At 45.4% G+C, this 25,126-nt stretch overlaps 1 protein-coding gene across 2 annotated transcripts; it reads right to left on the bottom strand.

Moving 5' to 3' along the window:
• Positions 1 to 1,387: 1,387 nt before the first annotated feature.
• On the bottom strand, positions 1,388 to 24,517 carry UMPS (uridine monophosphate synthetase). 2 transcript variants are annotated; one of them, XM_062209121.1, is made up of 6 exons: positions 24,316 to 24,517; positions 18,996 to 19,149; positions 15,185 to 15,856; positions 13,333 to 13,508; positions 10,906 to 11,020; positions 1,388 to 1,761 (listed from the first exon to the last, which is right to left on the bottom strand). In XM_062209121.1, exons 1-6 carry the CDS (start codon positions 24,469 to 24,471, stop codon positions 1,592 to 1,594), a joined length of 1,443 nt encoding a protein of 480 aa, XP_062065105.1. In that variant the 5' UTR covers positions 24,472 to 24,517; the 3' UTR covers positions 1,388 to 1,591. The 2 variants fall into 2 exon arrangements, with proteins under 2 accessions (XP_062065105.1, XP_062065114.1); XM_062209130.1 differs by lacking the exons at positions 18,996 to 19,149; positions 24,316 to 24,517 and adding an exon at positions 18,789 to 18,943.
• Positions 24,518 to 25,126: the final 609 nt, after the last annotated feature.

The raw sequence follows: 25,126 nt of genomic DNA, 5'->3' as shown, positions 1-25,126 counted from the left end.
GCCTACCAGCTGAGCAGGAAGGAGTCTATACAGTTGGTTATATTTCTTTTTTGATGTATATAGGTATGAGACTTGGCTACAAGAAAATCAACAAGCTTGGCCAGTGCCGTGGCTCACTATGCTAATCCTCCGCCTGTGGCGCCAGCACCCTGGGTTCTAGTCCCAGTTGGGGTGCCGGATTCTGTCCCGGTTGCTCCTCTTCCAGTCCAACTCTCTGCTGTGGCCCAGGAAGGCAGTGGAGGATAGTCCAAGTGCTTGGGCCCTGCACCTGCATGGGAGACCAGGGGGAGGCACCTGGCTCCTGGCTTCGGATCGGCACAGCACGCCCACCGCAACGGCCATTTGGGGGGTGAACCAACGGAAGAAGACCTTTCTCTGTCTCTAACTCTGCCTGTCCAAAAAAAATAAATAAATAAAAAATCAACAAGCTAGTTGGTTGATGAACCTGGTTAATGACAGACCCCTCATTTAGCTCATTCTCCAACCGTGTGACTTGTGGTGGGTTTGTTTGTAGGGATCCTGGCTGAGGAGCATTCTCCAAACACTTGGTACTGTTCTGTTATTATAGTAGCCTCGGTAGTATGCCATCTCAGGAGTCTATATGCAGCCATCCAAATTTAAAATGGCATCTCTTCAGCTGGGGTTAAGAACTTGAACGGATACTGTAATCTATGGATGACATAGCAAGACTGGAACCCCAGAATGCTGGTGACTGAGTGGTGGCGATGTCTCAAGTTTGGTCAGAGTCTCCCAGGGGGAGAGCCTGACCCAAAGGGGAAGGTTGCGAAACACTCGAGGGCGGCCATGGATTTGGACTAAGCACCTTCTTGACCCCAAACTGAGTGAGGCTTTAGGTGGATGCAGGGGGCTCTGTAGCCAGAGTTAAGCTGTACCCGACTGGCTAAGCTGCGGCCAATCAAGTTATCTTCTAGACCTCACTTCTGTTTTTCCATAAATGCTGTCAGGCCACATCACTGATTGGTATTCTCAGAACCTGCTCAATTTGTGTGACTCATGATTTGTTTTGATTTTCTTTGCTCAAGAAAACCTTGCAACATAACTGCCCTAAGGAATTTTCCCATTTAACATTAGTGAAGGCTGACTTGCCAGCTATTAGCTTTGGGGCTCAGCTAGGGTCATCTTCCTCTTCCCCACCTAGTTCTGGGAGCTAGCACCATGTGGATACCCAGATGGTCACTACTAAGCAGGACAAAGGCTATAGTATTTGGGCAACACCTTAGACAGAACAAAGCATACAGGAAGTGCTGTGTGCACTGGTTGTAATCTCTTGATGTCCTAAACTGTTCCTGACACTGTAACCAGAACAGACGGGAGGGATGTGCAGGTGTGTAGGAGCCTAACAAATGTCAGTCTCCACAAAGCAGGCTTGAAAACGACTTTATTACAGTCACAATGCACACCATTGCAAGTCACTCTCTCTTTCTTGAAGACCATAAGAACTCTAGCAATCAGTGCCCATGGGCCCTGTGGAAGAACTGAAGCAGGATTAAGGGCTGCAGGTGATTCCAAGCCAGTAGCTTTCAGGAGACCATGCATCCTCAACGCCTTCACACGTCCTTATCCACAGTGCTCACGCATCGAGTCTACTCAAGTAAGCTTCCCAAGCAGCTTTTCTGTACATCTCAGCTGCTTCCAGATAGTCAGCTGCTGCTATTATGCCCCGGCCTACAATGACGATATCAGAACCTCGCTTGCCAATAACTTCTTGTGGGCTGTTGTACTGTTGGCCAAGACTATCCCCTGTAAAAACATGAAAGATACTGTTAACATAAAAATCAAAAACCCTGTCACATGTTTTCTGAAAGCAACCACTTTAAATAAAAATATGCCCTCGCTTTCCATTCCCATTCTGTACTGCTCGTGGGTCAAAGCAGAAGCTGGAGAAGTCCACTAGACAGACCAGACCTGTGCATCAGGGGAAGATGCCAATCAGCTCCTTCTCCATGTTTAATTTTAGGCATTCAGAGTTGAACAACCAAAAGTAGATCTCCTGTGTTGCCAAGAAAGGTTCATACCATCCAAATAAACAAGGACTAGCCTCATAATTAAAGTCTTAGTAATATATCATCCTTAAGCATTTAACTTGACCACTATTATATAGAGTTCTCAAAAAAAAAATCATGGAAAATGAAATTAAGTCTATTTGCAAAACATTTTAGTATGTAATACTTGCATGTTTATAGGATGTTGCATATTGCAACACATGTACATGGCATAAACTGATCAAATTGGGCAGCAGGAATTTTCTTTGTATTTGCAGCCTACCAGTTCCTCTCTCAGTCCTTTAACACATGACCGTGAACTACAGTTGCCCCACTGGGCTGCAGAACAGTAGAACCTGTTCTATGTAGCTGTGTTTGTGTCCCGTATCTAACCCTCCCTCCACCCTTCCCCAGACCCTAGGAATAACTAAATTTAGATCAACTATTTTTACCTTCCACTCATGACAGAAAACATTTGGTATTTGTTTTTGTGTCTGGCTTATTTCACTTAATCGCCAATTCCATTCATTTTGCAGCAAATGTCAAGATTTCATTTTATTTTTTTGTATGGCTCAATCATACCCACTGGGTACACATACCACATGTCCTTCAGCCATTCATCCATTAGTGGACACCTAAGTTGACTCCATATCTTTTGTTGTGAATCATGCTGCAGTGAACATGGGAGTGAAGGGATCTCTCAGATGCGGACTTCCTTTCCTTGGCTCTACACACAGAGGTGGGACAGCTGGGTCACATGCAGGACTTTTCCACTTTTCTGAGGAACTTCTGTAGATTCTCCATAATGGCTACAATGCTTTGCATTTGAGCCAGCAGTGTATAAGGGTTTCCTTTTTGCCAGATTCTTGCCAGCATTAGTTTTTGTCTTTTTGATAACAGACGTTCTAATTGAGTGACATTTCTCCCTGTGATTTTGATAGGCATTTCACTGATGGCTGCTGAGTATTTCCTCATACAATTATTAGCTGTTTGTGTTTCTGAGAAGCGTCTATTCAATAGATTTTCTACCATTTTAAAACTGGGTTTCCTGAGCTCCTTATATATTCAGGCAATTAATCTTTCGTCAGATTGCAACATTTCCCCCATGCTGTCAGCTGTCTCTTCACTCTTATTTCCTCTACAGTATAGAACCTTCTCAGCTTGATAGAATCCATTTAGCTTTGCTACTGTTGCCTGTGCTTTCCAAAAAATGTCACCTACATTAATGTCTTTGAGTACTTGGCCAATGTTTTCTTCTAGTAGTTTTATAGAATTAGGTCTTACTCGTAGGTCTTTGGCCCATTTGAGTTGATTTTGGCATAAGATGATAAGTAGAGGTCAAGTTTTAATCTTCTGCATATGGACATCCAGTTTTCCCAGCACCATTTATTGACAAAGCTGTTTTTTTTTTCCCATGTATATTTTGGTGTCTTTGTCAAGAATCAGTTTGCTATAGATGTGGATTCATTTCCAGTGTTTCTATTCTGTTTGGTCCCTCTGTTTTCATGCCAGTAACATGCTGTTTTGGTTATGACAGCTCTGTACTAAATGAGTTATTGTGCAGTTTCTAGCTTTGCCTTTTTTGTTCAAGACTGTTTTGGCTATTTGGGGTCTTTTGTGTTTCTATACGAACTTTAGGATTTTTTTCCTAGTTCTATCAAGAATGTCATTCGTACCTTATGAGGATTTCACTGAATCTCAAACTCACTTTGGGTAGCGTGAACATTTTAATATTAATTCGCCCATTCCATGAAGAATGGGAGGTTTGTCCATTTTTCTGTCCTTCAATTTCTCTCATCAGTGTTTTATAATTTTCATTGTAGAGGTCTTTCTCATCCTTGGTTAAATTTATTCCATGATCTTTTTTTTTCCCCACACAGCCATTGTGAATGTGACTGCTCTTTCTAGCAAGTTCACTGTTGGTATATAAGAATGCTAGTGATTTTTGTGTTGATTATGTATCCTGCAACTTTATTGAATTTATTAGTTTTAATATCTCTTGGTAGAGTGTTCAGGTTTCCTCACATATAGAATGGTATTACCTGCAAACTGGGATAATTTGACTTCTTTCCTATGTATATGTCTTTTATTTCTTGCTCTTCCTAAATGCACTGGCTATAACCTCTAGTACTATATTGAATAACAGTGCTAAGAGTGAAATCCTTGTCTAGTTCCAGATCTTATCAGGAAATTATTTCAGTTTTTCTTCATTCAATATGCTGGCTGTTGAGTCTGTTATACACAGCCTTTATTATTATACTTTTATACCTAATTTGTTCAGTTCTTGTCATGATTGGAAGTTGAATTTTATCAGTACTTTTTCTGCCTCTATTAATAAGATAATATGATTTTTAGCCTTCATTTTGTTTATGTATTTATGATTTGCATATTTTGAAGTATACCTGGGATAAATACCACTTTTTCATGGAGAATGATCTTTTCACTCTGTTGTTGGATTTGTTCGGGGAGTACTTTGTCGAGAATCTGCATCCATGTTCATCAGGGATACTGACCTCTAGTTCACTGTATGTCCTTTTCCGGTTTAGGTTTCAAGGCAGTGATTCAGAAGGGTTCCCTCTTCACAATTTGTAGAGTAGTCTGAGAACTGGTACCCCTTCTCCCAAGTTAAGAATTCAGCAAAAGAAACCAATTAATCCTAGGCTTTTCTTTGCTGACTCTTTAAATTATTGATTCAATCTCATTATTATTGGTCTGTCCAGTTTTTCTGTGTCTTCATGGCTCCATTTTGGTAAGTTATATGTCCAGAAATTTATCCATTTCCTTTAGGTTTTTCAATTAATAGTCTCTAATGATCTTTGGATTTCTGCATTATCAGTTGTATTGTTTCCTCTTTCTGATTTCATTTGAGTTTTCTCTTTATCCTTGGTTAGTCTGATTAAAGTTTTTTTTCCCCCCCTTTTTCAAATGCCAACTGTTTCACAGGTCTTTTTTTTTTAAACTAAAGATCAGAACAGAAATGAGTTTAACTGGTTGGGCTATTATTTTCTAGATCCTTAAGACATTATCACTAGGTTGTTAAGGTTTTGGCTGTGTTGTCTTTATACTTTCATCTGCTTCAAGAATTTTTTTTTTCTTTCTTTTTTTATTTTTTGGCAGGCAGAGTGGACAGTGAGAGAGAGAGACAGAAAGAAAGGTCTTCCTTTGCCGTTGGTTCACCCTCCAATGGCCGCCGTGGCCGGCGCACCACGCTGATCCGAAGCCAGGAGCCAGGTGCTTCTCCTGGTCTCCCATGGGGTGCAGGGCCCAAGGACTTGGGCCATCCTCCACTGCACTCCCGGGCCACAGCAGAGAGCTGGCCTAGAAGAGGGACAACCGGGACAGAATCTGGCGCCCCGACCGGGACTAGAACCCGGTGTGCCAGCGCCGCAAGGCGGAGGATTAGCCTAGTGAGCCGCGGTGCTGGCCTGCTTCAAGAATTTTAAAATGCTCCCTCTTGAAGGCGTCAGTGACCCACTGTACAGTCTCCATGTATTTGTGTGATTCCCAGATTTATACCTATATCCCATTTTGGTGAGAAAGATGATTTTAATTTTTTAAAAGCTGTTTTATCTGTGGCCCAATATATGATCTGTCCTAGAGAATGCTCTCTGTGCTAATGAAGAACATGGATTCTGCAGCTTTTGGATGAAATGTTCCATTAATGTCTGTCAGGTCCATTTTTTTTTTAAGCTCCTGGCTGATCTGTCCACTGATGAACATGAGATGTTGAAGTCTCTTATTGCTTATGGCCTGTCTCCCTTTAGGTCTAGTAATGTTTGTTTTATAAAACTGGGTGCTCTATCATTAGAAGTATATATATATATATATATATATATATATATATATGTGTGTGTGTGTGTGTGTGTGTGTGTGTAGACACTTGTATCTTGTTGATCTCTTCATCACTGTACAGTGATTTTGTCTGTTAAGTTTTTGCCCTAAAATCTATTCTAACTTCAACAACTACTCCTGTTCATTCTTGGTTTCTACTTGCATAGAATATCTTTTTCCATCCAGTTGCTTTCAGTCTGTGCCTTTACTAAGTGAAATTAATTTCTTTTAGGTAGTATACCCCTGGATCTCTTAAAAATTTTTGATTAACTGATAGGTCAGGCTGATTCATGCCCTGAATGCCTAGAGCTGCTGGGCCAGGCTGAAGCCAGAAGCCAAGAATGCAATCCTACTACCCAGCAGTTGAGTCATCACTACTGTCTCCCCTGGTCTGCACACACAAGAAGCTGAAGCTGAAGCCAAGTATTAAGGTTAGGTACTTTTGTTTTTTAAGAGACTAATTTATTTAAAAGGCAGAGTTACAGGGAGGCAAAGGCAGAGAGAGAAGTCCTCCATCCATTGGTTCATTCTCCAAATGGCTGCAACAGCCAGAGCTGGGCTGATCAAAGCCAGGAGCTGCTTCCGAGTCTCCCATGTGGGTGCAGGGGCCCAAAAACTTGGGCCATCTTCAGGGCTAGCAGTGGGTTAAAGCCCTGGCCTGAAGCACCAGCATCCCATTTGGGCGCTTGTTCTAGTCCTGGCTGTTCCTCTTCCAATCCAGCTCTCTGCTATGGCCTGGGAAAGCAGTAGAAGATGGCCCAAGTGCTTGGGCCCCTGCACCCATGTGGGAGACCTGGAAGAAGCTCCTGGCTTTGGATCAGCACAGCTCCAGCCATTGCAGCCATGTGGGGAGTGAATCAGCACATGGAAGACCTCTCCCTGTGTCACTCTTTCAAATAAATAAAATAAATCTTAAAAAAAAAAAAAAAAAAAAAAAAAAAAAAAAAACCTTGGGCCATTTTCTTTTCTTTTTTTTGCCAGGCAGAGTGGATAGTGAGAGAGAGAGAGAGAGAGAGAGAGAGAGAGAGAGACAAAGAGAAAGGTCTTCCTTTTTGCCGTTGGTTCACCCTCCAATGGCCGCCGCAGCCGGCACGCTGTGGCCGGCGCATCACGCTGATCCGTAGCCAGGAGCCAGGTGCTTCTCCTGGTCTCCCATGCGGGTGCAGGGCCCAAGGACTTGGGCCATCCTCCACTGCCTTCCCAGGCCATAGCAGAGAGCTGGCCTGGAAGAGGGGCAACCGGGACAGAATCTGGCGCCCCGACTAGGACTAGAACCTGGTGTGCCAGCGCCGCAGGTGGAGGATTAACCTATTGAGCCGTGGCGCCGGCCCATTTTCTACCACTTTCCCAGGCCATAGCAGGAAGCTGTATTGGAGAGTGGAGCAGCCAGGTCCTGAACCAGTGCCCAAATGGGCAACCAGCATTGTAGGCAGCGGCTTTACCTGCTACACCATGGTGCCAGCCCCTGAACCTAGGAACTCTTAACCACTAGGCTAAATGCCTCCTCCAGGCCTTTCATTCAAGGTTATTACTTAGTAAAGATTTAGTCTTGTCATCAAAAAGGAGGGGAGGGTTAATTTGAATATCCTTTGTTCTTTTGTTAGTGGTTTGCACATTTTTATGACAGTAATTGACTTCTGTATGTAGGATTCCCCTAACCATTGTTTGTATGGCTGGTCTAGTGGTGATAAGTTTCCTTTTTTGTTGTCTTCATTCATCAAGGATGGCTTTGCTATGATTAGTATTATTGGTTGAGAGTTTTTCTTCCTTTAGAAACTGGAATATGTCAATCTGCTGTTAGTCTAAGGGGACCTGAAATGGGACTTGGCTCTTTCCTCTTTTAGATTTCATTGTTTTACTTCTGGTGGTTTGAATATCATGTGTGGTGGTAAAGGTTTTTTCTGGATATGTCTGTTTGGAATCCTCCCATACTTGGATAGTCTGCAATTTTAAGACCAGTGACATTTTCAGCCACTGTTTCACTTAATAAATTTTTCATGCCTTTACTCTTCCATCCATAATTCGGGTATTTGCTCATTTAAGGGTGTCCCGAATGCTTCCAATGTTGCCTTCACTCTTCTTTGTTCTGCTTGAACTAATCTGTTGATGAGGCTTTCAACCTTAATATCTGAGTTAGTCTGACTTACTTTCCAAGATTTTTGTCGCATTTCTCATTCATATCATGCATTTTTCCTGATTCTGTTCAACTGTGTTATCTCTTTGAGCACCCTATGCTCATTCTCCTGCATCGTCAGTTGTAATGGAGTCTGCTATTAAAGCATCATTGTCTTCCTTTCTCATACTTCCCATGTCCCTGTGTTGATATCTGCACATCTGGCAGATTGAGTTTAACAATGGAGAAGACTTTTTCCTAATGTTGTGGTTTTGGGTGCTGATGTGGCAGTCTGTTCTGGTTGTAATTCCTGTAGTATGGTCTCCCTACATCTTCTTCCATGGCAATCAATAGCAGAAGCAGGGAGTTGTAAGGTGAGTACAGCTGTGGTGGCTAGGGTTATGGGAACAGTGGCCCAGAATCCTGAAGGGCTCACCTGGGTCCCAGTGTTGTTGAGGGTGTGACCACAGTCCAGCATGAATGCAAGGGTCCCAAGCAGTGCTGGCCTTAGGCGAGCAATGGTTAGCTGTCTGCAGCTGCTGCTAGACAGCCAGAGCCTACTGCCCTCCCAGACCAGCACAGCATGGGGGAGAACTAAGGCCTACTTTGCTATGGGCATGGACTTGTGGCCTAAGGCTGCTGCAACCAACCACAGGTGACGCTGACCTGGGTCGCAGCTGAATCTTGTCTTGCAGGTATATGCAAGCAGCACGTGGCTGGGGAGTGATGCAAGAAAACATCCTACCAGGGCACGGGTGTCCACCTGATGCCCGTCCAGTCTCCAGTCTGAGTATTGGTCTGGGGATTGGGGGGGGGGGGTGTCTCACCACAGCAGCACTGCACTGAGTCTCCTCTCCTGCAGTTGAAGTCACCTGCCAAGGGGTGATGAAGGCAGTCCCTTGGTTGCCACAGCTGCCACCTGGGTCGCACCTGGCCCTGAGCTGTCTCACATGGCGCAGGTCTCTGCCTGAGCCTAGGACAGAGCTAAAGGCTCTGTCCACTGATACTGGACTCTAGAGGCCTTTTGAGTTTTATCTAGTGCTGGGTCTCATGGCGGCAGGCCCAGCTCTGAGCTATCCTGCCCTAGTCCTAGATGGAGTCAATCCCTTGACCACCTGCCTAAGGGGGTTCAAAGGCTTGATCTGCAGAAGCCCTATCTGGTTCTACATTTTACCACAGCAGGCTTGATACTGTAACTCAGCTACCATCCTGTTCTGCCTCAAGAGGTCTGTTTTGGTGCAAAAATATTTTTAAATACTACACATAGGCTTTTCATGATATGATGACCCCTCGAACAGATTTCAATTTTTTTGTAATCAAAATAAATAAACTGCATTTTGAAGCATAACACCACAACCTCTTTAAGCAGTCAAAAAGCAAAAATTAAGTCCTCTGTTCTAGAAGTTTCCTAAAAGCTCAGACTCATAGAGCTAGAGGGCAAACAGGCAGCACTTGCTCTGTGTTGCTAATGTCCCTGTTTTACAGAGTGTGACAGTGAGGTGACTCTTCCACAGGGCCGGGAACCCAAACCTATCTGATCCATTAAACATTTGGCAAAAATGTGGAGTTTTGAAAAATGCCCGAAGTTGTTCAATACTAAGGCAATTATTCCGAAGGCTTAGATAGGCCTCAGAAGAATGACTTGTGTATGTGAAATCTGAACATACGAACCTATAACATTCTTTGCTTCTAGAGGGACGTCCATTAATTTATTTATTTGAATAGTTATGTGGGCTATATAAATTTCCTTCAAGGTTTAAAAGGGAAACTAAAGGGCTGGCAAAAGGTTAAGACATCACCTGTGAGCACTGGTTTGAGTCCCAGCTGTTCCACTTCCAACCCAGCTCTCTGCTAATGTGCCTGGGAAAGATGACTCACTTGCCTGGGCTCCTGACACCCAAATGGGCAGCCTGGAAGAAGCTTTGGTTTGGACCTGGCTGTTACAGCCGTTTGGGAAAGTGGAAAGTGAACCTGCAGATGGAAGATCTTTCAAATAGATAAAAAATTAAAGGGAAACTAAGGTTCATCAAGCTTATACCCTCAACATTAATTCTCGGTGTTGAACTCTTTGTCTCTGTAGGACATACTGTCCATTCTTGCTAATGCTGGGGGACATTTGCCATTACCCTCAAAAAGCTTCTGGTGTAGAAGACTTTCCAGAAATACTGTGTACAAAAACATAAAAATGAAGCCTATTTATACACAATCACAGGGAGTGGTCATACAATTTGTTGTTAAAAAGTGAGGTAATTCTAGATAGGTAGATTGCACCTTCACACCACATTCTGCAAACCCTGCACTGGTCTGGAAAGATTCACATTATACTAGTTAGCGGTTATCTCTGGAGAGGAGAAGTAGGTTAGAATGACTAACATAAAATCTATTTTTCTCTATTTTTAAAGGTATCTTTGGAACTCTGCCATGGCAGACAAAACCAGAGCTGACAAACAGTATCACAACCTGAGAACCTTAACATTCAGCTCTCAGCTCCATCTCCTGAAGTCTAACCCAGAGTACATTCCAGAAACCATCATGGGCAACCTTTCTTGCACAACTACCAGTTCAAGAAAGAATGTTCCCAGATTACCACTTCCTCACTGAAAACTCACACACCTTACCTGAGTCTTCCAGGACATTTAAATATGTGGTTTTCTAACCAGGTTTGCTCCTTTAGTGAATGGACGATCAGAAAATGCATGCTACTTAGTCATTACACCTGTGTTTCTTTCTGAGCACTGGAAGTGCCCCAGAGCTCACAGTGGACAGTCATTCTGGTTAGCCATGGGTTTATCCAAACTACCTTGAGCACAGAATTACCTTCTTTTGGTAGCATATTCATTCAGAACAGTAAGGTATTAGTTTTCAATCAAAGTGCTTTTCTAAATTTTTATCCTAAAATCAGGCTGCAATTATTTTGCAAACATTAAGAAGGCTTCTCTTATCAATGAATGCACTTACCACCCGCTTCTAACTGAACTCCTGGAGTTAAGTGAAGAAATTCTGGTTTCATGCTTACACGGGAGCCGGAAATAAAACCAATCACAAATTCAGAGTGTTCCTCAGCCATTCTAACCTAAATGGAATGTAACAGGACATATTGCAAGAAAACAGTTCATCACACAGAATAGCTGCACAAAAGTAAAAAAAAAAAAATTCTAAGCTAGTTATTACAAACTTTGCTGTTTTACTAACAACTTTTTCATTTCATATTAAACATATAAGTATAAACTAATATCTAAAACAGGTCATCCTACATATAAACCAAGATGGTCAAACATATTGCTTCAATAAGACTCTGAGATAAACCTACTGGGAAACAGCAAACCTTCAGTGTTTATTCTGAAAATCCACTCCAGAAAGAATGTTATGTTGGTGCGATACCAACAGGACTGCTGCCTGCCTGGGTACGGGACACTGTACAAAAACACAGCCATCATGCACTCAGCTACGTTCCTGAGAGCTAAAGAAATCTCTCCCCTTTGCTGGGTTCCCTCTTCTCCAGCGTTTACTATTCACTGGTCTCCCTGTTTTTCCTGTTACCTCACAATTAAAGAGGTTTCTTTAGCAGGCCTGCCTTTCTGACTTGGCTCTTCCCTGAGGCTCACATGGTTGCAAGTTCTACCACCAACAAGCCAGACCCACATTCTTGGAAATCAGAGGTTAAATCCTGACCCTAGGGCCACGTGGTTCTTAGCAACTATATTATAGTCTTTGAAAAAACAGGAAATAAAAATCCCCATGGCACTTCAAAAATTTTCTTTAAAATATCTGTAGGAGCAGCATTGTGGCTTAACAGGTTAAACTGCTACCTGCAATGCTGGCATCCCATTTGGGTGCTGGTTCAAGTCCCAGCTGCTGCACTTCTGATCCAGCTCCTTGCTAATGTGCCTGGAAAAGCTGGGGAAGATGGCCCAAGTGCTGGACTTCTGCACCCATGGGGGAACTGGATGAAGTTCCAGGCACCTGGCTACAGCCTGGCCTAGATCTGGCCACTGCAGCCATTTGAGGAGTGAGTGACCCAGCAGATAGCTTTTCTCACATAATACCCACCAACCTCAAAGACAAAAGGAGGAAGTCACTCCACGAGGGCTCCTTTCATGAGAACCTGAGAAGAAACTGTGTGTCTAGGAATCTCTTTACTTTCAATTCACAGTGAAATGAAAAAGAACTCTCTTAAAGGCCAGATAAGTATAGGTGGATGTTTACTTATTGTGTGTGTTTTTTGTTTTTTTTTTTTTTGACAGGCAGAATTAGACAGTGAGCGAGAGAGAGACAGAGAGAAAGGTCTTCCTTCCGTTGGTTCACTCCCCAAATGGCCGCCACGGCCGGCCCGTTGGGCTGATCCGAAGCCAGGAGCCAGGTGCTTCCTCCTGGTCTCCCATGTGGGTGCAGGGGCCCAAGCACTTGGGCCATCCTCCACTGCCTTCCCGGGCCACAGCAGAGAGCTGGACTGGAAGAGGAGCAACTTGGACTAGAACCTGGAGTGCCAGCGCCGCAGGCGGAGAATTAGCCTAGTGAGCCACAGCGCCAGCCTACTTATTGTGTTTTAATGTTTCTCAAATATAATTCAAATCTCTTAAGTTCCTCCTGCAAGGCATAAAATGTGGGGCCAGTGCTGTGGCATAGTGGGCTAAGCTTCCACCTATAACACTGGCATCCCATGTGGAGACCAGTTCTAGTCCTGGCTGCTCCTCTTCTGATCCTGGGAAAGCAGTAGAAGGTACACCCCTGTACCCACGTGGGAGACCCAGAGGAAGCTCCTGGGTTTGGACTGGCCCAGCTCCGGCCATTGTGGCTATTTGAGAAGTGAATGCGCAGATGGAAGACCTTTCTCTCTCTCTCTCTCTCTCAAATAAAAATCTCAATAGCATTTTATATATAAATACATATATTTTAACTATCAGGGCTGGCATCACATGGTGCAGTGGGTTAAGCTACTGCCTGTGACACTGGCATCCCATATGAACACTGGTTTGAGTCCCAGCTGCTCCACTTCCCTGCTAACATGCCTGGGATGCAGAAGATGGCACGAGTTCTTGGGCCCTTGCCACCCCAAGGGAGACCTAGATTGAGTTCCAGGCCCCTGGCTTTGGCCTGGTCCAGCCCTGGCCATTGCAGTGATTTGGGGGAGTAAACCAGAAGATGAAAGCTCTCTCTTTTCCTCTCTTTCAAAATATATCAATCCTTTAAAAAAAAAAAAAAAAAAAAAAAAAAAAGTACTAACAATCGAGGCACTCTATACAAGCAGGATTACCACACTGTTACCCACCAACAGCGAACTCTTTGGCAGAGGCTCCACAGATCCCAGAGGAAGGTACTGTCTTGCCCGAGAACATGCAGCTTAACAGCCCTGCCTTCCCTCTCGCCAGCCCTCGGGCCACTTACCGCTGCTTTAGTGTAGTTCCCGGTGGCCAGGGAGCCCGCGGAACTCATTTCCGCAACGAGCAGGCACCCTCGGTGCAGAGGCAGCCCCACTTCTTGCAGGCCCTTCACGACTCCTGAGCCAGGCACCACGTGGGCATTGACGAGGTCTGCCCAGGAAGCTATTTTAAAAACACCACCTAGGAGGAAGAGGAAAAGAAGATATTTTCCAAGTTTCAAACAAAAACCTCTACTCTTTTTGCCTACCCAACTATGGCAGGGACAATCCTCAATAACATGTTACTGAAAGAGCAGCACACTTCAATACTTCTAGGGACATCACGGATGTGAAGACTGCCTCTGTCCAGCTGGTAGCTGGTGAAAACTCACAGTGGGGAAAATTCGCAAGTTCTCCAGGAACACTGAGAACACTGTTTTCCCTGGAAGGCAGAGCTTGCATTCACCAATAAACTCATGCAATCAGAAACAGAGTCATTTTAAAAGCTGATGGTAGGGGGCCAGCGCTGTGGCATAGTGGGTAAAGCCACCACTTATTAGTGCTGGCATCCCATATGGGCATCAGTTCGAGTCCCAGCTGCTCCACTTCTCATCCAGCTCTCTGCTCTGTGGCCTGGGAAAGCAGTAGAAGATGGCCCAAGTCTTTGGGCCCCTGCACCCACGTGGGAGACCCGGAGGAAGCTCCTGGCTTCAGATCGGATTGGTCTAGCCCTGGCTGTTGTGGCCAGTTGGAGAGTGAACCAGCGGATGGAAGACCTCTCTCTCTCTCTCTGACTCTCCTTCTCTCTCTGTGTAACTCTTTCAAATAAATAAACAGCGCGGTGCGCCGGCCGCAGCGCGCCTACTGCGGCGGCCATTGGAGGGTGAACCAACGGCAAAAAGGAAGACCTTTCTCTCTGTCTCCCTCTACTGTCCACTCTGCCTGTCAAAAAAAAAAAAAAAAAAAAAAAAAAAAAAAAAAAAACCAACCTGACAGTAAAACCTTAACTGATTTCTGAAATCAGAAATGAATGAAGAAAGGTTTTATACATCAATCAATAAGTCAACCTATAAGCTAAGCGATGTGGTGATGGTAGCCACCTTAGTCCACAAGAAAGTCAGACTACTCTAAAAGAAATAGCTTAGCAATATGCATGCATTACTTTAAGAAAAATTAAGGCACCTCAAAGATAAGTTAAATCATATGACCACACACCTGTTACAACACCAAGTTAAAAAAATATTATATATAGATCACATCTTTGTACAAAGAAATTTGCACAGAATGATAGAACTGAACATACTCAACTTTGAGTTCCTATTTGACATTAAAAAAAATGTATATCAACAGAACTTTTTTGGCTGAAAATAAATCTTCACATTTTGTTCTGCCCTCTCATTTCCTGTACTGCAATTTTCATTCAAAACTCATGTTCTGCAAGGGCACTACCTGTCACTTCTGCCTGCCCAGAATCCATGTACCCCTCCTTCTGGTTTCAGCACCTCCCTTTTCCTTAAAGTAACTATTCCTGCTGGATTTGCAATCTGCAAGTTGAAATGGAGTTAACCACTTCACATTTGCAGGTTTACTACCCAGGGCAGTTAACAAAGGTCTTCTCCACCTAGCCACAGCCAGTGGTTTGGGGCGGGCATGTGGATTGTGCCTACCTGAGAAAGCAGTCAATAGAGTAGAAAGCAGAGTTGACAGATGGAGAGAAAGCAAGTCCAGAAGACATCACTTGAGCTCCTGGATCCAAACACGCTGGACAACCACTTTAGGGCTGGACTTCCAGGTATATGAGGCAAGATATTTTCTGTTCTTCTTCAGCCAGTTTAAGCTGGGTTTCTGATTCTTGCACACTCCTGAATATACACTTACCTTCATACTGCTTTTTTACGGTGTTTCCTATATCTGCAAATTTCCGGTCTTCAAATATTAAGAATTCATGGCGTTTTGCCAGAGCTGTCAACTCCTTCATGACATCCAGAGTAAAATCATTCAGAATATCCACGTGAGTTTTGAGCATGCAAATGCTGGGTCCTAAGGCATCTGCCAGCTGCAACAGGTCTTTAGCCTCGGAAACATCAGCAGAGAGACACAGGTTGGTCTCCTTCTTCTGCATAAGCCTGAAAAGCTTCGCTGCCACTGGGTGGACCCTGGGGAGCTCAGCACGAGCACCAAAGCTGAGTTCTTTGGGTGCTGCCTTTACAGGAGGGAGAGAACCTTTATGGTTAGCTGTCGGGAAAACATTCTCCTGGATAAATCTCTTCACTCTCCCAACCATCTCCGCATCAATTTTTTTCTGCCGCTCAAGAATCTCCAGCATTGTGGACAACGTGCACACCGAGTGGAGCCGGATGCCATGTGCCTGCAACTTGTCCTTGCCACCTTGCTCTCTGTCCAACAGCACGATGGCATCAGTGACCTTCAAGCCCTCCCTCTGAAGAACCTCCACGGTCTCCAAAACGCTAGATCCACTGCTGACGACATCTTCAATGATCAAACAGGTTTCTCCCGGATTAATTGCTCCTTCCACAAGGCGCTTAGTGCCTAGAAAAGAAAAAATTCTGTTGAGTTCAACTTAAAAACACACACACACTTTTGTCACTCAAGATGCATCCTGCAGTATAAATATGGCATGTACTCATGAAGAGTTGATGATCTAAGTCTGTATAGTACTCCGGAGCTACTTTTCCTTACTTCTGATCAATCTTCAGTGTGCCAATGAGGACCGCTTTGTTCACTGCCTCCATATGCCCTGTCAGTTACACGTATAGAATATTTATAGTAAAACGAGTAAATTATCTTACAGTGTAAACAAACAGCACTTAATGTTTCACAATCACATTTTTAAAAAGATTTATTTATTTATTTCAAGGAGAGTTACAGAAAGAGAGAGGCAGAGACAGAGACAGACATCTTCCATCCGCTGCTTCACTCCCCAAATGGCTGCAACCGCACAAGCTGGGCCGATCAAAAGCCAGGAGCCAGGAACTTCCAGGTCTCCCACGTGGGTGCAGGGGCCAAAGAACTTGAACTTTCCTCTGCTGCTTTCCCAGGCCATTAGCAGGGAGCTGGATCAGAAGTGAGCAGCCAGGACTTGAACTGGTGCTCATATGGGATGCTGGCACCACAGGTGGTGGCTTTACCTGCCATAGCACAGCATCAGTCCCTTGTCACATTTTCAAAAATGGAATTTCTTGGGGTCACCACCCGGGACACCGACATCTGATATGGGCAAAGGCTAGTGTCCTGGCTGCTCCACTTCTGATCCAGCTCCCTGCTAATGCGTCTGGGAAGAGCAGCAGCAGATGGCCCAAGTACCTGGGCCCCTGCACCCACATGGGAAATCCGAAAAAGCTCCTGGCTTTGGCCTGGCCCAGCTGACCATTGTGTCCATCTGGGGAGTGAACCAGCAGAGGGGAGCTTGCTCGTTCTCTCTCCAACTCTCAAGTCTTAAACACTGAATTTCTTAAAGCAAGGTCAGGAAAGTTAAGATACAGAATAGGACCGGTGCTGTGGCATAGTGGGTAAAGCTGCCACCTGCACTGCTGGCACCCTGTATGGGTGCCGGTTCAAGTCCCAGCTGCTCTACGTCAGATCCAGCTCTCTGCTATTGGCCTGGGAAAAACAGTACATGATGGCCCAAGTCTTTGGGCCCTTGCACCTGCGTGGGAGACCCAGAGGAAGTTCCTGGCTCCTGGCTTTGGATCAGCCCAGCTCCTGCCATTGTGGCCATTTGGAAAGTGAACCAGCAGATGGAAGGGCCCCCTCCCCCACCTCTGCCTCTCTGTAACTTTGCCTTTCAAATAAGTAAATTAACGAAAAAAAGATACAGAATACCCCAATATCATCAATGAAATCTTTCCTTTTTTCTATCAAACGTTCATCACTCAAGATCAAATTTACTTTGTGAAGCTATAAATTCAGGAGGGAAAATATTCAACAATCATTTAGACCTATTACCACAGTCTCCTGAGTTACATAATCAATATGACTCGGTTCACCTCCCTAACCCAAGCTGCATTAGAGGCTATTCCGAGGTAATCTACGAACGCAGGCTACAGCTGCGAACTTCAGGCTCATTGGGAGGCTCATATTTCCCAGTCCCAGTGCATCTTATTTGGAAAAAGAAATAAAATTAGTGGGCATTTCGCCCACTTCTTGAGTTTTACCACAAGTATTGTCTTTGACCTTTCAAATTCCTTTTCTCTCCATGAAGAACTGGAAAATCCAACTGAATCAACACAGACTAGACCACCAGCTGTGAGCACTTACAGGTGTATTTAAAAATGAATGACTTCATCCTAGGAACATTTTTTTAAATCATAAGAAATAGAAATAATAGCATCCTTTTGGGCAGATTCATGAAGATTTTTAGCTCAAAAAAATGGAACACTGTGGCTTTAAGTAGTAATAAAAAACTTCTTATAATAATTTCAAACAAAAATAGGCAACCACCTAACAACTCAATCTAATTTATTTTGTATCCTCTCTCCCTCCATAATTTTTAGGAGCAAATCCCAGATAGCATATGATTTAACCATAAAAATATTTAGAGGGGCTAGCATTGTGGCACAGCAGGTTAAGAGTGCCAGTTCTTGGCTGCTCTGTTTCTGATCCAGCTCCCTGCTAGTGCACCTGGGAAAGCAGCCATTGATGGCCCAGTTACTTGGGCCCTTGCCACCCAAATGGGAGCCTTGGATGGTGTTTTTGGCTCCTGGCTTCAGCCTGGCTGTAGTGGCTGTTTGGGGGAGTGAACTAATAGATAAGGTCTCTATGTCTCTCACTCTCTGTTACTCTGCCTTTCGAATAAACCTTTTGAAAAAATGTCTAGGGGCTGGCTGGTATTGTGGTATAGCAAATTAAGCCAGCACTTGTGACACCGGCATGGAACACGGGTTCAAGTATCAGCTTCTCTGCTTCCAATCCAGCTCCCTGCTAATGTACCTGGGAAAAGAACAGATGATGCCCAAGTACTTGGGACCCCACCACCCAGGTAGGAGACCTGGAGTGCCAAGCTATGGACTTTGGCCTGAACAAGCCTGAGCCCCAGCCCAAACATTGTGGATGTTTGGGGAGTGAACCAAGATGGAAGATCTCTCTGTGTGTCATCTGCCTTTCACGTTAACAAATAAATCTCTTTTAAAAAAATTTTAGACTGTATCTGTAATAGGTAGGGACTCTAAAAAACAAAACATTACCATACCAACATAAAAAACAAAAAGCTCAGTAACTCCTTATTATTAAATATGAATTTAGTTACAATATTGATTTTCAGGCTGTGAATCAAGCACACCAAAAAGCTCTCCATGAAATTTTATATTGCTCTATAGGAGTAGTTTTATTCATGCAGTACTCTTCATGGAGTTTATATACAAACACACTGGCAAAGGAAGTGTTCCTAGAACACTGGGCTCAGAGGAAAGGACTGGCACACAAGTTTAGGGTTTTACAGATAACAATGCAAAACATGAAGCACCTTTTATCACTGCCTCCTCAATGCAAAGCATGTCAGCCCTTAACTATGCAGGAAAGGAAGGAGATCTGTATTGACAGTTAATAAATTGTGATAAAATCTTTAAAGACACAAAGTATATTCCGGGGAACCCTGGTAAAACATCAGTGCCTGGAAGAAGAAACAGTATCAGGTTACATATTAACCTAATGCTTATGCTTTGACTTTTACCATAATCCTTTGTTTCCTTCCTTCTAATAAGCATTGGAATTTGATTGGTTGAGCAGATAACTGTAGCCAGCGGCAAAGCTGTATAAGGTACTCCACACACAGTGTCAAAACTGATTCCTGCATTTTGGGCAGTTTGGAATAAAATGTCTGCAACCTGTAAGAAAATGAACACAAACTATTATCACTATTTTAAATGGTGCATCAATCATGTAACAACAAAACATTAAAGACAGTATTAACCTAGTAGGGGTTACTCTCAAATCTGATGGGGGAGAAACGCCTTTCTGGGGCTGGCGCTGTGGTGTAGCAGGTAAGGCCGCCACCTGCAGTGCCAGCAGCCCATACGGGTGCTGGTTTGAGTCCTGGCTGCTCCACTTCCAATCCAGCTCTCATTATGGCCTGGGAAAGCAGTGGAAGATGGCCCAAGTGCTTGGGCCCCTGCACAAAGGTCGGAGAACTAGAGGAAGCTCCTGGCTTCGGATCGGTGCAGTTCCAGCCATTGTGGCCATTTGGGGAGTGAACCATTGGATGGAAGACCTTTCTCTCTCTCTAGCTCTGCCTCTCTCTCACTCTGATTTCAAACAAATAAATAAATCTTTAAAAAAAAGCCTTTTCATTAAATGACCATCTACCTGAAGCCAAATATACAAATAGAAAGACATAAGGCTGAGCCGACCCAACTCTGCGGGCAGCATAACATGCTGGGGAAGGCTGCGAGGCTGGGTCCCCTTGGTAATCTACATCACCTGCTAGTGAATGCCATCTTAAAGAACTAGCTTACGGTATGAAGCACTATTTTATAATCGCCTTTCCACATATCTCATCACATTTTAATGCTGCAATGCTTATTTTTACCCAACACCATCTTATTTTAAAAACAAAACAAAAAAAAGCAATAGTTGCTTTGTGAACTAGATCTCTTAGAAGTTTGTATTCTTGGGGCTGGTGCTGTGGCATAGTGGGTAAAGCCGCCACTTGGCAGTGCCAGTTCGAGTCCTAGCTGCTCCACTTCCTATCCAGCTCTCTGCTATGGCCTGGGAAAGCAATAGAAGATGACCCAAGTCCTTGGGCCCCTGCACCCGCATGGGAGACCCAGAAGAGGATCCTGACTCCTGGCTTCAGATTGGTCCAGCCCAGGCTGTTGTGGTCAGTTGGAGAGTGAACCAGCGGATGGAAGACCTCCCTCTCTCTCTCTGACTCTCCTTCTCTCTCTGTGTAACTCTTTCAAATAAATAAATAAATCTTTAAAAATTTATTTATTTGAAAAGTTTGTATTCTTGTACTTCTAAATATTTTAAAACCTTTGAATTTTTTAAGCTGCAAAGGATGTAATTTCTATTTCTAAAAATACCAATATATCCTAGAACCGTTCTATGACTCTTTTAAATGAATACAATGGAATCCAAATGCTAAAGCGATTTGCTACCTACTATTTCACTGAAAGCTGGAAAATTTTTAATTTTTTATATACATATTTTCATTCCACTGTGTCCACACTTATTCTCATGTAATACATATTTATGCTTGAAAAGCTTTTACCAATCCCTTCACTTTTCTCAGTATGAATGTAAACTGAAACGGGCATAAAGCGAAAATTAAAATTGTAAATTAAAAGAAATGTCCTTGATTATTAGTCTCTAAGTTTATCATTACAATTATTATGAATGTTAAGACATAATTGGGCCAGCGATGTGGTATATAGTAGGCTAAGCCTCCACCTGCAGCGCCGGCATCCTATATGGGCGCTGGTTCCTGGCCTAGCTGCTCCACTTCCCATCCAGCTTTCTATGGCCTGGGAAAGCAGTGGAAGATGGCCCAAGTCCTCGGACCCCTGCCCCTCAAGTGGGGGACCCAGAGGAAGCTCCTGGCTCCAGGTCGGCCCAGCTCTAGCTGTTGTGGCCATTTGGGGAGTCAACCATGGCTTGGAAGATCTTTGTCTCTCCCTCTCTGTCTATAAATCTGCCTCTCAAATAAATCTTTTCAAAAAATTTGCAAATTGATAGAATATAAAAAAATTTTGGAAATGTACTTAGTGAGATAAATGGTACTTTCTCCTCCAGTTAGTCTTTTTTTTTTTCTTTTAAATGTTTTTCAAACCCTTGTGTCAAGGGCTGACTTTCAATAGATCACAGAGAAGGAGCCACTCTGTATGGACGAAACCCCAACCCAGAAGCAGATCGGCTACAACTGGCTCAGTGCCAGGTTCTCCACGAATGTGTGTTGTGTGACGGCCAACAGAGCAGCCCCCCTTCCGGCCACTCCCCATTTCCCAGGAAGAAGGGTTCTTCGCACCGACCCCGGGCCCCCAAGCAAAGCCACCGGCCGGCCAGTGGGAACGGCAGGGGACAGCTATCCGAGGCCATCGGAGGCACTGTTGTATCACATAGGCTGGACAGGATTTTTAATTTATTTGTTTAAAGGTTTAATTATTTATTTGAAAGGCAGAGGTATGAGAAGAGAGACAGAGATCTTCCATCCACTGGTTCACTCCCCAGATGACCACAACGTACTGGAGCTGAGGTGATTCAAAGCCAGGAGCCTCTTCTGGTCTCCATGTGGGCCATCTTCCCCTGTTTTCCCAGCAGGGAGCTGGATCAGAATTGGAGCAGTTGGGACTTGAACTGGCGTCCACATGGGATGCCAGCAATGCAGTCTTTATCCACTACACCACAGTATAGGCCCCTCCTCCAGTTAGTTTATGTACACATATTGCTGTAGTCAAATATGACTTCTTACTTGGGAGACAGAGTTTAGCATAAATTGCTTTTCAGGGGTGTAAATACTGAGAAATCCTACTTGCATAAATAAGTAGAGTGAAGAGGAGTTTTGTTATAATCAGATCTCTCCATGTTTTGAACTCCTCCCCAGTTTACTACCAAAAATCACACACAACATAATCTACCTTCAAAAAATAACTAGTGGGGCTGGCATTGTGGCATAGTGGATAAAGCCACTGCTCGCAGTGCCTTCCATGTGGGTGCTGGTTCGACTCCTGGGTGCTCCACTTCCAATCCAGCTCTCTGCTATGGCCTGGGAAAGCGGTGGAAGATGGCCCAAGTCCTTGGGCCCCTACACCAACTTGGGAGACCAGGAAGAGGCTCCTGGCTTTGGATCAGCGCAGCTCTGGCCATGGGAGACCACACTTTACAGGATCATTTGGTGTCCACGCGGTGACTTTGGGATTTCTGAAACTTTTCTCAAAGAACCAGTGGATGGAAGACCTCTCTTTCTCTTTCTGTCTACCCTTCTCTCTCTGTATAACTCTTTCAAATAAATAAATCTTTAAAAACAAAACAAAATAAAACAAAAAACCTAGCTCCCTGCTAATGCCCCTGGGAGAGCAGCAGAGGATGGCCCAAGTGCTTGAGTTCCTGCCCCTGACATGGGAGACCCTGAAGAAGCTCCTGGCTCCAGCTTGGCCCAGCACCAGCCACCGCAGCCATTTTGAGGGTGGATCGGCAGATGAAATAGATCTCTGTCACTCTACCTTTCTTTTCATTTTTTTTAAGATCTTAAAAAAAAATTATGTGAAAGGCAGGGTTACAGAGAAAGAGGAGGAGGGAGATAGAGAACTCTTCCATCCACTAGTTCACTCCCCAAATGGACACAATGTCGGGGATGGGCCAGGCCAAAACCAGAAGCCAGGAGCTCCATCTGGGTCTCTGGCTTGCATGGCAGGCGCCCAGGCACTCGGGCCACAGTCCGCTCCTTTCCCCAGGGGCATCAGCAGGGAGTGGACTGAAGTGCAGCCGCTGCGACACCACCTGGCGCCCACACTGAACGCTGGCAGGCGTGGCAGGCAGTGGCTTAGCCCGCTGGGCAGAAACCAGGGCCCCGTCACTCTCTGCCTTTCAAATAAATAAGTCTTTTAAAAAATAACTTTTTTTAAAAAAATTTATTTGACAGGTAGAGTTATAGACAGAGAGAGAGACAGAGACAGAGAGAAAAGTCTTCCTTCTGTTGGTTCACCCCCCAAATGGCCACCACAGCTGGCGCCACGCAGATCTGAAGCCAGGAGCCAGGTGCTTCCTCCTGGTCTCCCATGCAGGTGCAGGGCCCAAACACTTGGGCCATCCTCCACTGCACTCCCAGGCCATAGCAGAGAGCTGGACAGGAAGAAGAGCAACCGGGACTAGAAATGGTGCTCATATGGGATGACAGCGCCGCAGGCGGAGGATTAACCAAATGAGCCATGGTGCCGGTCCCAAAAATAACTTTTACTCATCTATAGATGGATGCCTTTGTAAACCAATCTGATGTTTTTCTACACACAGCGATTCTGGGTGGTGAGAGGTTAACAGCTCAAATCCACCTCCCCCAGTACTTCCTTCTTTTTACAATAATCACACACAGTACATGCCCCGACAAGCACAAATCCTTAAGTGGATGAAGGGAACTTAAATTCAAGGACACTTGAAAAGGTTTGTGAAAACGGCAGCGAAAAGGTGGTTAATTTTGGTGCAGTTTTGAAATCATGGGCACAAGCAGTCTTGGAAAAGCCCCCTTTCAAAGTGAAAAGTGTGTACTACGAATAAAACAGAAACGTTATGAAGCGCCCTGGGAAGTCCTCTAGACAGCACCTTCTGCGGAGACGGGAATGTTCTGTCCCTGGCTGGACTGAGACGCTAGCCAGTAGCCACGTGTGTCTAGCTAAATTCAAAAACCCATAGGGGCTCAGTATGCACACGAGGCTGGCATCTCTTGGCTCGCACATCCAGAGCTTTCTACTCCTAGGGGTCTGCCTCATCGGGCGGCAGCTTAATTGTTAGACCCCGCCTCGAGGCGCGCAACCAGATCCTGCCACTTACCCACGATTGCCAGGCGATTCACATATACCCTCAGTCTGAGACGCAGCGTGCAGAATCCCCTCATCTGCGCCAGGTTTTCCCTGATACCAAAAACCTGCCTCCCCGAACGCCCACCTTCATTCCTGTTCCTGGCCGCACAAGGCAAAACCAATTTCCCGTGGCAAGCAGCAGCAGCCCTGCCAACGCGCTGGTCGGCTACCCCCACCCACCTTTCTTCTTTCTCCCCCGAATCTAAACGCACACAACTCATCCGAGCACTTCTGCTGCAAGCGGCGCCCGAGCTGGGTTTGCCGACCTGCCACGCACGTGTCAGGGAACAGGCTGCCAAGGTCCCTAGGGGTGTGCCCTGGGCCATCCGAGCTGCTCAGACGTACTCCGCAGGCCGCCGGTAGGGTCGGGCTGTCAGCGCGGCGGCTCTGCCTCACCCGCAACCCAGCTCCGACCCCCCCTCTCCAGCCGCGGGTCCCCTTTCCCGCCACCCAGCGCCGTCCTTCCCCTCGCCGGGCTGGCACCTGACTCAGAAGGCGCGGTCGAGACACGATGCCCCGCACATCGATGTACACGGGGGACGAGAGGCCGCTCTTCAACACGAAGTCTCCAAACTTGAAAGCCTGCACGTCGTACAGACCCGTCACCAACCGCCCCAACACCGCTTCGGACACCGCCATCGCCTCCGCCAGCTGCGATCCGCAACGCGCGCCCGGGCGCCGGCGCCCCGATGACGTCGCCGCGAAGCCCCGCCTCTTCCGCCTCGCTTACCGCGCGCTCGGCGGCCCGGTGGCCGGGCTTGGGCCGCGGGAGCGGTCCGGGCGGCTGCTTTACATGGCACCGGCTGGCTGGGGCTCAGAGCCCCGAACGGCCCGACCGGCTCGGAGAGCTTGAAGCCCAGCCCCTCGAGAGAGTCAGTCTAAGTCCTGCCCAGTTTCCGCAGCCGCACGTCCTCTAGGCCGCTTCTTGAGTGACCTCAACTCCTTGGCCCAGCATGTCCCATTGGCCAGTTAGTAGCCACTACTCTCCCCACCACGTTTCTCCAAGTAGAGTTTCGGTCTTCGAAGACGGGGCCCTTTCGCAATTCTCTTATGAACTTCACAAAAGGCTGGCACAGGCCGGTTTCCTCGCAGTTTGCACAATAAAGTGTGTATGGGGTGCTTGGCAGGCGAGTTCATTTCCTCTCCTGTGCTTGGTTCCCTTGGTGTCCTGGAGCAGACGGGGAAGGGAGGGAGAGTCAGGGGGCGGGAGGACCATATTGCAGGCCAATGGGAAAATCCAGGGGACTTCAAAAAGTGCTTGGGAAAATGGGAAGTTTATTATAATAGATAAGCT

The sequence above is a fragment of the Lepus europaeus genome, chromosome 2, assembly GCF_033115175.1.
Source record: "Lepus europaeus isolate LE1 chromosome 2, mLepTim1.pri, whole genome shotgun sequence".
Lineage (NCBI taxonomy): Eukaryota > Metazoa > Chordata > Mammalia > Lagomorpha > Leporidae > Lepus > Lepus europaeus.
The sequence above is the reverse complement of the archived record's forward strand: the minus strand, read 5'-3'. Positions and strand labels throughout refer to the sequence as shown.

Bases quoted from the DNA above. Each gene is read 5' to 3' on its own strand.
- UMPS (XM_062209121.1), bottom strand. From the start codon at position 24,471: ATGGCGGTGTCCGAAGCGGTGTTGGGGCGGTTGGTGACGGGTCTGTAC. The intron at 19,150-24,315 runs GTGCCAGCCCGG...ATTTTCTTACAG, and splicing joins GACCGCGCCTTCTGAGTCAG to GTTGCAGACATTTTATTCCA. The intron at 15,857-18,995 runs GTAAAAGTCAAA...TTTCTTTTCTAG, and splicing joins GAAGGAAACAAAGGATTATG to GCACTAAGCGCCTTGTGGAA.